Consider the following 13,141-nt stretch of genomic DNA (forward strand, 5'->3'; position numbering starts at 1 on the left):
AGTGCCTAATATAGTCTTCATGGTATAGTGTAAAGTTTATCTTCTTGTTATTAGCTTTCTTAGGATGCTGTGGGGGGCACATTTTGATGCCAAGCTTGATCATTAACACATGGTGATCTGTCCAGCATTTTGCAGCTCTTCATATGAGGTCAATCACGTGCCAGTATTTAAGTTGTGGATGCATACAATACATTTTGTATGTAGTTTTTAGTTGAAATAGAGTGTTTGTAATAGGGAGATCATGCTAAACAGTGGTAGCTTCCTCAAACCATTTGTGTTAACCTACCCAACACCATGTCTGTGTCTACCACTCTATAAATACCTGTTTCATCCCATACTAGCATTGACGTTTCCAAGAAGAATAATTTTGTCATTCCTGGGAATACGATGAAGATTGACAACTAATAGCTGATAGAAGCTATCCTTCACACTGTCTGATGGCAGTGTCGGTACATATGAAATTACTATAGTAGAAGAGCGAGCAATATTTAGATTATCTTTGTCTACAGTGCAAACCCTAAATGCAGTTTTTCAAACTACAAATCATGTTTATAATGTTTTGGCAGTTTAATAAATGTATGACCTACTGTACAAAAAACATAAAAACAATGTTTGCAAAAGTTTACTTTATTATACAGTTAAGATAAAGTTGTCAAAAGTACGTTGTTAAAAAATACGTATGTACAGATAATAATAGAAGTAATAATAATAACAACAACAACAACAACAATAACAACAACAACAATAACAAGAGCACATTTAAAGTGTGGTAAAATAGAGCCCTAGTTCCTTAAGTATTTCTCCTTCATAGCCCACAACCTATAAATACATAAGTTTTGTAAGTTTTTTGTATAAATTATGAGTACATTTTATTAATATAAGTTTCTCTGCTTACACCAAGTATATAACAAATATATAACAAGGTATAAATCACAAATTAGGTATTACACAAGTTTACTGACATTTATTCTTCACTTAGATAATACCTTATACTAATGTCATACTTAAATACAAATAATAAGAAAAGTATTCAGACTTTATGTACACTTAATTTTATGTTTTCTGTAACTCAGTTTTCAGCCTCTTGTCTTCTGTTTGTTCTCTTATAGATTTAAAAACTGGTGTGTCAGGATCTGCTTTAGAGTGGATGGGAAACGACAGATCTCTCAGAGTTCTGATCTTACTGAAATGAACTTGTTGAGCGTGACATATCCCTGTTGGTTGAAGCAAACATGAACGTTAGTCAGATACCAATGAAATGTGCATCACATACAGTATGTGTCTGAATATGGTCCATTTATTATGTTGCCTACCTTAATGATGGAAAAGTCACAGGCTGCATTGATAGAGATGAGCCAAAGCCAGAGCTCTTATCATCATCATCATAATCATCATCTTGCACTGTTGAATAATACAGTTTTCTTAATAAGTATCAAAAAATCTCCAAATTGACATTTATTTATTTTTAGGCAGAACAGCAGATTGACAAATTTAATGAAGGTGTATTTTAACCATTTTTCAAATAAAAAAAACTTCTAGATGAGGAGTCACCCTAAAATAAATATTAAAACTATATATTTGATTAGCACAGAAACAGTACTGCACTGTATGTTTATGTTAAATTTCACATTAAATTAAAATTAAATTAAATTAAAATAAAATAGAATAACAACCCTTACTGTTAGGTGGAATCCAGGGCATGCTGCCGTGTTCCTTTCTGATGTGTAACATCCTTTGTGAGGTTTGATTGCTGACAGTGGAACATTTCTTCTCAAATTTCTCACAGATTTCTTTGTCTAACTGAAAAGGACAGCTCTTGTTATTTGCCACTACTTGTTCAATCTTTCTCATCAGTTCAGGGACTTGTACAGCTGCTTTCTTTCCTTTAGTGTCCATAACATGGTATCTGTTCCCACATTTTTCTACAAGCCACTGCAGTGCATCCCCTTCACTCTCAATGTGCAGTTCTATGTCTATGTCTTCCATCCAGGCCCCAGTAGTGAACAGCACTATGGTGTGATTCCAGACGCAGTCACCAAGAAGTTGCATATATTCTTCAGCAATGCGTCTGTTTGCCTCTTTGAAGGAAAAAGCTGCGCGTACAAACAAAAGGAAAACAACCGGTGCACCTTTGGAACAATGAGTGTGAACACTCTGCACTATCTGCCAGTCAAGCTCAGGTGTTTCCTCCAAATCATGGTCCCAGTCCCAGCCTGGAGTGTCTACTACAGCTACCTGTCTTCCTGCTACTTGTCCATGTTGCTGCTCACTCTGAAAAGTCTTTTGTCTGGAAAAAAGGTTTTTGCCTAACATAATGTTTCCAGTTGTGGTCTTTCCAGCTTTTCTATAACCAATTAATACAATGTTGACCTCAGGATCACTAGGCGAGGCTCCTGTAAGCAAACAGAAATATTCAGAAATGATTTCTCAATGCATTTAGAGAACACAAAGATATGATGTAATGAAGCTAAAAAGTGATCCTGAATAATAAAAAAAAAAATCATGTTCAGGAAAGTAGTTTGTAGTTACATTTAACATTGTAGAATAAGTGTGTTTCTATCCTGTTATACTATATGAGATATAAACAGCCAGCCATTCACCAAAGTGGATGAATATTTGTTGTGATTTACAAATGAAAATGACCACATACATGGTACTTTTGTCACCTTTTTCAGATATTGAACTAGTTGATCCTCTTTGTGCTTCTTCTGCCATCAGTCTCCTCTCTTTAGCTTGGTCTTCTGCCATCAGTCTCCTCTCTTTAGCTTTGTCTTCTGCCATCTTCCTCTTCATTTGGACCTCCTGCAAAATCTTCTGGTCCATTTCAAAATGACCACCACCGTTACTAGCAACAACCTCATCAATCTTTTCCAGCAGCTCAGAAACCTGAGAGCGATCATCATTATTGTTGTTGTTGAACACATGGTACATGTTGTTACATTTCTGCACTAGCCACTGCAGAGCTTTCCCTTCAGTTTCAATAAACTGCTCAATCGTTGTTTCTCCCAGAAAGTCCCCACAGGTGAACAGTACCATGGTGTGTCTCCAAACATTCTCACCAAAAAGCTGGAAGTGGTCCTCAATTGTCTTCTTGCTCCTTTCAGTGAAGGAAATGTCTAAACGGACAAACACAAGCAAAATGTGGGGTCCTGGTGGACACTGAGTTACGCTAAGCACCAGGTCCTGCTTGCAAAGCTCAGTAGTGTACTCGAATGGGTGAATTCTCCATCGTCCTGGAGTATCCACTACAGTAACGTCCCTTCCTTGAACGTCTCCTTCACTTTTTACACACTTTGACATCCTTGTTTTTGGAAATGTCACAAATGCTTCTTGTGCCAGGATTGTGTTTCCTGTTGAGCTCTTTCCAGAAAACTGATATCCTGTTAGCAAAATTCTGATCTCAGAACTGTGGCTTGTGCTTCCTATAAAAATAAAGAGCAAAATGGAATCAACATTCTAAATAAAGAAATGATATGGAACATTGACATACTGTAAGCTAACATTTATTTTTACATTAAAGCTGCAGTGTACAGTTGTACTGTCAATGATGCGATAATACATACTGTATGTTTATAGCTGGATAGATAACTTTAGCTAGCGAGCATGAGCTGTTGGCTCTGTGTTTTGTACTGATTCCAGACAATGAGTACAGATACTCTGTGGCATTGATGATCAAACCTTATAGAGCAATCAGGATCAGATAACTGTACTCTACCACACAAGCTCTAGCTGGAAACAAGAGGTTCTGGTCTTAATCCTAATGTTTGGTAAGTGTTATGATTACACTGTGTAGAAAAAAAAAGCTTTTTATTCTCACACACCACAAGCTCCGAAGCAGCTTAAAGTTGCTTTGTTCTAAAAGTAAGAGCAATTTTTAAAAAACGTCCATATAATCTCCTTAAATCCTGCAGACAGGATGAGTAATTTATGTCTGATTTACCAACAGTTTTAAAGGAAAATTATAATAAATATAATATTCTACTTACCCATTTTTGATCTCACCATCTCTCTCAGTTCCTTTGTCTTTTGTAGCCTTTGTTCTGCTCGTCTATCTTCAGCTTCCCTCCATTTCTGTACAAGGTAGATCTTCCCGTGTATCTCACAGTGTTTGCCTTTGTTTTTCTGTACCATGTCATCTATCTTCTTTAGTAGTTCTCTGACCTGAATTCTATCACCCTGATTTGTGTCACTGAGAATGTGATATCTGTGTCCACATTTACTTGCAATCCTCTTGAAAGCTTCTCCTGATTCCTTAACACATTTTTCTTGCTGTTTGCCACATGAGTATAATAATATTGTATGATCCCAAACTTCCTGGCTAAGAAGCTCTGTGTGCTCCTCCATTGAGAGAGCCATGTCCTTTGTGACCTCCTCCTCACCAACGGCTAGAAGGATGGCGTGAGGTCCAGGCTCACACAGAATCCTGCAGAGCATTAGTTCTTGTTTATCTCGTTTTGATGTGTCAATCAGAGGAAGTCTGGACCATCGATTAGGTGTGACTACCACTGTTACTTTTCTACCAGCTATCTCTCCATCTCTCTTTATGCACTTGCTACTATTCTGAGATACAAACTCCTCTCTCCCGAGGATGATGTTTCCAATTGAAGCCACGTTCACCTCACGGGGTCCAATTAGGATAATCCTCAGATCTGAGAGACATGTGAAATTTATAGTCAGTTATGTGATCTTGTTATAAAGCAGTACATTTGGTCAGTCACACTAATGATAAAACAATGAAATTAATTCAATCATGTCTTTGTGCTATAGCACATATGCAGAACAAGCGATTTTTGTCAAAATTGAAGGGAGACTGAAAGGAGAAAGATGCAGGGGGCTATTATAAGTGACATACTTCAGTCTGCTTAAGTCCCTGAAAGTCAAATTTGAATCCAATTCAGAGTCCAATCTGTGGCAACATTTGAAAATTTCAGTCAACAAACATCCAGCCAAGCTAAAGACTGATTAAGAGGCAGCAACAATTTCTTAGAGCTCATGGCTGTTCTTTTTTCTTGACATGATTTAGACGTACTGTACACCAGAGAGCTCCAGAATATCAAACTCCTAAAGTTTCTGCTTTTATAGACATAGTCACACATTTGTGACTTTTATTTATAACATTTGGCTGCTAATTACTCACTCAGGAAAGGTGTGTTTTTACATTTTAACCTGTTTCTTTATGTTGGTTTAATTTTTAGTTTGTTTGGTTCTTGGTTTATGGAAGTTGGTGAGGGAAACTGAATTGTTATTTATAATTATAATTAAATAATGGTTGTATTTCTTGTCCCCATGAATGTACATTGATTCTCTTGGCTTTTTTCTTAACTTCATAAGTATGAACTTGTCTTGGACTTGTTTTGTTAGCTGTATAATCTTAATGATAAAGTAATTCATGTTGTCTAACAAACTTTGCAACATTCCTCATCTGCTGCTTCCAGAAACAGGTGCAAATATACTGAGATTACGTGACATATGACAGCTATGTGACTAAATGGAAATTCACCAAAAAATATTTAGTGGTTTTCAAGTTATTTTGCAAACTATATTGATTTTTCTTTCAAATCATTTAATGCTAAGAACTTTATTTGATTTCGTTACATGGTCATAGAAACAACAACCGAACAATAGTTTAAGAAGTATTTGTGAAATTCACCTGACTCTTGAGGTGGGTCTCCAAATGAAGCCATCCTCAGTGCTGTCACAACCTAGAAATATGTTTACACGCAAAATTTAAAGATGGACAAAAAATATAATAATAATAATAATAATAATAATAATAATAATAATAATAATAATAATAACACAACAAATTAATTCCTAAAGAAAAAAATCACAAATGTAGACAGAAATATAATTTTATACAAACACCAGACACGACCCAGCAACTGAATATGAGGATGTAACCAGACGTTATTGTAAGTTTAGAGTCTTTGTTAGAACAGTTGTTTTTCTGCCCATACTCCTGTCATTCAATGTACATTTTGAAAATCACACAGACCAAACATTAAATATACACTGATTAATAAAATAGCTTAGTCTATTAAACCAGCGGAAAAGATAAAAAAAAAGTATTTTTACTTTACCTGTACAGTATATTGAGCTGTAGTACCGAACCACTCCCCACACAGTGACAAATGAAGAGTGTACACACAAACAGAATCTTGTGTACACTCAGAAAACTGGATGGACTACTTTATGAAGAAAACGAAACAAAAAACTCAACACGCTCCCTAAGATAAGATTAATAGTTAAGTCACATAACAAATACCAACCTACCCAACAAAAACTCTGAGAGTAAGGAAATATCAGGTGATGTGTTTTTGCGTTGGAGTCCTCTGGTACATTTTAAAAAATTACTAACACCAAAAGATTGTCAGTGAGTCACATCTATCTCTCATCTTTTCTAACACACAAGTATGCTGATACTTAAAAATAAGAGAAGCACAGCATTGACTGCATATTTCAATAGTTCAGTTTATTCTCTGATATTTTATATATTCACCAAAATATTAAAATTGCATACTATTATATTTCATTATATAAACTGTACATGAAAGCGAAGGCACATTTATACACTGTAGAATCTGAGCAAGTAGATTTCATTCACTTCCAGTTCAACATTATTAGTTGAATTTACTCTCACACACACACACTACACCCTCACTAACTATTCAGTCACACCCACAGCTTTAATACCTGTACAACAACAACAGGGGAATCTGTGATGGCATGAAGGTCAGGCTGTGAGTGACATGGATCTGGATCATTAGTACATTATTACATCTGTAAAAAGTCATAGTGTACTATACGTTTACAGCAACAAAACTGTTTAAAGTGTAAACACAAGTAAAATAATGAAGAGCATTAACAGGTAAAGCAAACACAGTCTGCTGGTGTGATGTGGCCACTGCATTAATCAAATTATATTACTTTTCTATTTTAGTTCAGGTAACTGTAATGGCAGCTTTATTTCTTCTACATGGACATGTAGTGAAATTAAGAAAAAACATTTCAGAAAGAAAATTACAGTAATTTACAGCTTTTTACAATTAAACAAACTGGGGGGAGAAAACAAACAAAAAAAACCAGGAATAGACAGAGAGATACTCCATGAGGCTGGTAAACCTCTGCTAATCTCCGTCCATATCCACTCCTCCTTTCTTTTCTTCTTATATCCCTTTCCAGTGCATTCACATCAGCACATTTGTACATATATAAAGTTCAGCTAAAAACTGAGTGCAAGTTGCACCACATGCTTGTTCCATCTTTTTCTACACTGCAACAGCGATTATCGCCTCGTCTGTACATCTTCATCCTCCTAAACCCACTAGAACAATCCTTTGGCTTTCTTCAAATTCACCTGCTTCCATCCTGGCAAAGCTTCATACTCCATCCTCGTCATCTCCAGGCCTTTCTGTAAAAGTAACAGAGACACAAAAACACAAACACATGGTATTTAAGGAAACATTAAGCTGACTGGATTTCTTGCTTTTTTCACAACAGTCCTTTTCAATATCTAAAATTCTGCCAAACACTCACACGTTTAAAACTGAAATGTTCACGAAGGCATGAAGAGAAAATCCCTGCCTTTTCTTTTAGTTTTAGACACACTCTTTACCCAGTTATTAGGTATGCCTTATAGCTATACTTATAGCTATCAGCTTAAATTATTATATCAGTTATTTGGTAGATATAAATATATTAACAGCAGCCTGTCTTTTGCTATGCAGGACTTCACCCCAACATTCAAACTAGTGCAACAAACACGAGAGTCAGTGCTGTGCTTGTTCACTTCTACAGCACAGACAGAAGAAAGCGGACATGTTTTCTAACAGTAGTTACGGTCAGTAATAATACAAAGAACTCTATATGGTGAGTGTAACTGATAAAAGGGCCTGTGAATGTAGCTTACATATAAGGTATATGTGCATGTCTACAATAGTGCAGTACTAGTGTTTCAATACAACAGCCTGAGATATCGAGTGCAATACAGATGGTCACACAAACCTCTTCATTTATTTAAAAAAATACTATAGGTCTATTCAACGTTTCAGTAGAGTACCTATAATAATACCATATAATACAACTATAGTCTTAATAATTGTCCTAACAGGACATAACAGCTATGGTATTTTATTTGTCATACTGTAGTCAGAGGTACATGCTAAATTATTTCAATACAGTGTAGCTTTGTTGTGAGAAATCAGCTATTTGGCGTTATTCATTATTAATAGGTGTAAAACATTACTGCTTCTGAGGTTTTAGTGGTTAATAGCAGGGTTGGCTCACATCTACTAAATAAATAGACATTATTGTATATATACACATACAGAAATACACATTATATATATTATATACACACCCCACCCACAGACACACACACATACATACACACACCAGTATACCTGTGGGTAACACCAGGAATTCTATTCTAATAAAAACAAAATCAGTTAAGTGGTGAGAAACACATGCATTATCTACATTTAAAAAAGTGTGTTATCTTGTGTGGCAGGAAACCCACACCAAGGTTATTCAGAAGACGTGAGTGTTTTGTTGGTGAAACAAGCAAGTGAACTGGTTGACTGATTCCAAAGACAAGCATTGTGTGAATGTGGGGAACACCAGCAGTCCTTAAAAAAAAAAAAAACTCACCTTCCCATAGGCCCCTACACCCTAAAGGTGAAAGGAAAACGTAACCACTGTCAGATACGAGACTATGCCACCACAAGGGACGCATGGCAAAGAACGAATAAGGGGGAAAGTCGTTGTACAAGAAAGTGGAAAAAAAAACGAGTATGAAGAGTAGATTATGAGAAGGGGAGAGAAAGACTGACTAGAATGAAACAGGAAGAGCATCATACTATATTACACATCTGGCAAGCTTTTACCTTCAGTAAATATGTGACTAATGCAATTGCTCTGCAAAGGGCTAAACAATACTGGTATATATACACAATACATACAGTACATGAACAGAGGTTGTGATCTTACCTCAAAGTCTTCGTCTGACAGGTAGAGCTCGAGGTGCAGAGGGTCGACACCTTCTGGTAAAGGCCGGGCAATGAGGTCAGCCAGTGGATAGGTGGTCTTACAGAGTCTGGCCAAAACATCTTCCACTAGAATGATCTGATTACATACTTCTGCTTCCTGTAACATGGAATAAACGAAAGAGGGACAGTTAATGGTTCATCAATGTATCCATCTCTCATACATCTTCATGCATATTTTCATTCTCCATTTATACTGCATCTTCTCATTCTTACAAATGACATTCTTTGTGCTGTTAAAGTTATTTGAAGCTTTTGAGCAGTCTGATTGTGAGTGAAGTGGAAAACCTTTTCTGTGATCTCAGCGATGTCCTCTCTGTGCTCCCAGCTGGGGAACATGTTAGTGAATGTAAGTGGCTCCAGCCCTGCATGAATCAGGTAGGCTTTAGGAGGCTTCTTCTCATTCTTCTCTGCACAAACACAAATATACAGAGAGCAAAGTGTCAAAAGGGCTCAAAATAACTTTCCAAAACTATCTGTTGCTTTTATACAGCTGCTCTATAATGATCGCCTAGCTGATTTCAAAAGGAAAAATGGTTAAGATGTCATTTACCTTTTTATACAGTTACAATTTTAGCTGCGAAATACACCACAGAATATACCATTGTCTGGGAAGTTTAAATCCCCCAATTAGCCAGAAACTGAAAAAGCTACTTTAAGAGAGTGGCACAATTTCAAGAAGTTACCTGTTTGAGAAAATTGATAAAGCACTGATTGTTTAAAAAAAAATAAAAAATAAAAAAATAAAATAAAGTCATATAAAAATAAGTCATCAGACCACTGATCAAAAAGTTCACGGCACTGCAATTTACCAACTGCCATCTTATGCAAGGCTCTTAATCCTCAAGTGCTCAAGCCTATAAATGAGATAAAATGTCATTTCACTTCTCAAAGTCACTCTGGATAAGGGTTTGTGTCAAAAGCCATAAATGTAAATAAATATATAGGATTAGAAGCAGCACTGAAGTAATTTACCATTAAATAAATCGCCTTTTAATTTCTTACATTTTTCAGTCATCACCATAATCAAGTTGCAGCTTAAAACTGCAGTTTAGCTGACAAGAACCTGAAGCAAATGTGCCTGAAGTTAAAATCATTAACAAACAGAGTGCAAAGTTGGTAGGAATTTACCCAAATAGGCTAGTTATAGCAGCAGATGGTTCTAGCTAGCACTAATCTGAACAGGATAAATACTTAACCTACAATCACTATAAACAGGTAAGTAGCATTAGATGGTTCATAAAATTAGAAAACATGGGATGTACATTTTTATCCACTTCCTTTCATTTTTTCAATGAAACATCTCCCAGATTTTTACCTCGGCAGTACTGGAGCACAGTTTCCATGGCACACTTCCTGTCTAAGTCCCATCGGATGCGGGCAGAGCCTGTGTTCTCACTGTCCAGAGACCACCAGCCCTGCCACAGGTACACCTCATGATGATTATCAACCAAAAACAGAGCTGTAACAGAAAAGCAAAGCAGAAATGATATTCCTGGACCAGTGAAGGTGATGCTCAGAGTTCCATGTTTATTCAGGAAACAATTCAGAAACTGAACAGAAAGCAAAACTAGATATATTATATAGTATTATATATCAGGAACATTTGAGATGGGGCATTAAAGTATCGTGGATGTGTTATTTTACAACATAATGTACAGTATTAAGCATCAAAGTAACTGAAAATAATTTGTCCATAAGTGAATTTACTGAGCCTTTAAGTGAAATTGTCTGATTGTATAACATGATACATATGACAGCTTTGCTCCACTTTGCAGAATAGGACTTGAGACACTGAGTTAACAACATACAAACATGCGGTCAGTTTGTCCGGTGAGTGTGGACTTCACCTGGCTGGGTGACATTATACAGATCTTCCTGGTGGAAAGGCATGGAGTTAACCAGGTTTGGCTCTCTGGAAGGACAGATCAACTCCACAGCGACAAACTCCCCTGATGTACTGCTTAAGTGGTATAACCGTGGTGTGAAGTTAAACTTCCCCAAATCTAAAAGACAAATCACAGTTCATGTTAGCTTGTACACAAATAAAATACACATATACACAGCAGTAAACCCGACTCACCATGAATCATACAGTCGTATGCCTTGCGGTCTCGTCTCCCAAGACCTTCCCAGAATCCTATTGGTTCAGTGCCTTCCTCACACTCGTGGATGGTCACTTTGCTACTGCTGTGAAGTCCAGCTTCTAGAGGACACCTGAAAATAAAACACCAACATGATCAATAGTGTGTGTGATTAAACTTCATGGGGAATCACTCTCTCAATAATCAAAGAGATACATGACAATTTTAACCAGGCACCTTTATCATTAGTTTATCAATAGTTTATAATTATTTATTTTTAAACAATAAAAGTTTTATTTAAAAAGTTAAAACGGGATTTTCTGAATAGAAGAATAGGGTTAGAAGTATTACACAGCACTATTCACTACAGTAATTAAAAAAATCTGGATTTTATCCTGATCAGAATTTAAAACACACATTTTTACCCATAACCATCTCCAGCTGCCTCTAAACTCTGATAGTAATCTGTTAATATGCAAATCGAATCATTACAGTAAAATGCTCTCTGGCAATGTTGTTTTTATTTTTTTAATCATTACTATTATTATTTCTTTATTTTTGAATATGATGGTATTTCATGTCTTTATTGCTATTGTTTTTCCCCCAATAGCACAAACATTGGAACGTGTGTCACCTATTGAGAGTGGCTTTGGTTTTGTTTGCGAGACAGATGTAGTTAAGCTTGAACAACGTGTTGCTGAAATATCAGAGTGCTTTGATGGATCAGATTTAAATCTGTTTCAAACATGTCTTAGTTTCGTTGACACATTAATCTAGTTTCAGTTGTAATTGTGATACACAATATGCATGGAACAACTACATTTTCCATGCACGTTTTTTTTCCTCACCGCTCTTTGATCTTGTTAGCAGCAGTGCGGCCCACGTCCTGTGTGTGTGCTTGGGCCTTGCAGCCGTGCCACAGGTACATGCTGGCTTTAGGGATGTTGAGCAGAATCATGGAGGTGCGAGAACGCAGGCTGCTGCAGTGACACACCACCTCCAGCAGGTGGCCCTCTACTGGCTTCTCGCCTCTCACACAGTACAGCCTCCAGTCACCTGCACACAAGTGGAATAAAATTAACAGGACAATCACTATTTTGTTAGGAAAAAAATGAGAGAAATCATTTAAGAGGCTATGAAGTTTTCCTATGCAAGAAAATAAATACAATTTGAAGACTGTTTCTATTAAAAAAAGGTGTGTGTGTCTGTGTGTGTGTGGGGGGGAGACAAGAAATTATGGACAAGAAAAACAATTAAAAATAAAAATCACTCTACAATGAATTTTAGTCTGTACATTTTTTTGTGTACTGTATTTTGTTTTAGAAAGTGTAAAAGCAAGGCACTGGACCACATGCCCTACTCTAAAGCCCTGATGTAAATGACACTATCTTCTTCACACAGCATTTTCCTGTTTTTCCATTTTCTACACACACTAGTCATGACTGACATGCAGGAGATAGGCATATTAGATGAAGAGATCAGAAAACATTTTTTCAATATCACAGACACACACATGCACTCAGCACTGCTTTCTTTATATTGTGTTACTGTTAGTTCTCATTCCATTTTTATCTGGTACAAGTGACTTCACCACAACTATCAACAATAACAGACCACCAAAATACCACCACTAACCACATATTATTCTGGTGGTGGTTCAGTCTCAGCACTGACATGTGTAGTGTGTATTACACTGGTACAAACAATTTTTAAACACTGAGTAATATATAAAAACCTAACAGTGTAGCATTGAAACTTTACACAATATAGGTATACAGTACAAGGTCTTATAATGCCTCTTAATTCATAGGATACTTTTTCTTAATTTGCTCCATATTTGTAGCATTTCTTCAGCTCCCTCAAGAACATTTAGTAAACCCGAAGTGGACATTAAATATTGTCCTTCACTTGACGAATGCAAAGAAAAATATATACGAAGACTAGATCAATGATCATATCAGTTATACGAATGTATCATTAAAAGATCATGCGGACTAAAAGTTACACACATTT

General features: G+C 36.3%; 2 protein-coding genes across 14 annotated transcripts in view; both read right to left on the reverse strand.

Moving 5' to 3' along the window:
• Positions 1–715: 715 nt before the first annotated feature.
• LOC132863937 (GTPase IMAP family member 8-like) lies at positions 716–6,138 on the reverse strand. The gene is made up of 7 exons (XM_060897048.1): positions 6,081–6,138; positions 5,651–5,702; positions 3,987–4,649; positions 2,667–3,422; positions 1,680–2,393; positions 1,314–1,401; positions 716–1,214 (listed from the first exon to the last, which is right to left on the reverse strand). The coding sequence occupies exons 2-7, from the start codon at positions 5,682–5,684 to the stop codon at positions 1,181–1,183; spliced, it is 2,289 nt and encodes a 762-aa protein (XP_060753031.1). The 5' UTR covers positions 5,685–5,702; positions 6,081–6,138; the 3' UTR covers positions 716–1,180.
• Positions 6,139–6,451: 313 nt separating this feature from the next.
• LOC132863955 (supervillin-like) overlaps positions 6,452–13,141 on the reverse strand; it is a 66,466-nt gene continuing 59,776 nt past the window's right edge. For 11 of the 13 annotated variants that reach the window (XM_060897149.1, XM_060897080.1, XM_060897089.1 and 8 more), the window contains 8 exons: positions 11,977–12,184; positions 11,128–11,261; positions 10,895–11,050; positions 10,363–10,506; positions 9,333–9,454; positions 8,989–9,144; positions 8,650–8,670; positions 6,452–7,411 (listed from right to left, as the gene is read on the reverse strand). In XM_060897149.1, the coding sequence (XP_060753132.1) occupies positions 7,325–7,411; positions 8,650–8,670; positions 8,989–9,144; positions 9,333–9,454; positions 10,363–10,506; positions 10,895–11,050; positions 11,128–11,261; positions 11,977–12,184 (1,028 nt within the window). In that variant the 3' untranslated portion in view covers positions 6,452–7,324. The remainder of the gene's footprint in view (positions 7,412–8,649; positions 8,671–8,988; positions 9,145–9,332; positions 9,455–10,362; positions 10,507–10,894; positions 11,051–11,127; positions 11,262–11,976; positions 12,185–13,141) is intronic. The other 2 variants (XM_060897071.1, XM_060897170.1) reach the window with 1 other exon arrangement.

This window comes from Tachysurus vachellii, chromosome 2 (assembly GCF_030014155.1).
Source record: "Tachysurus vachellii isolate PV-2020 chromosome 2, HZAU_Pvac_v1, whole genome shotgun sequence".
In the NCBI taxonomy this organism is placed as follows: Eukaryota; Metazoa; Chordata; class Actinopteri; order Siluriformes; family Bagridae; genus Tachysurus; species Tachysurus vachellii.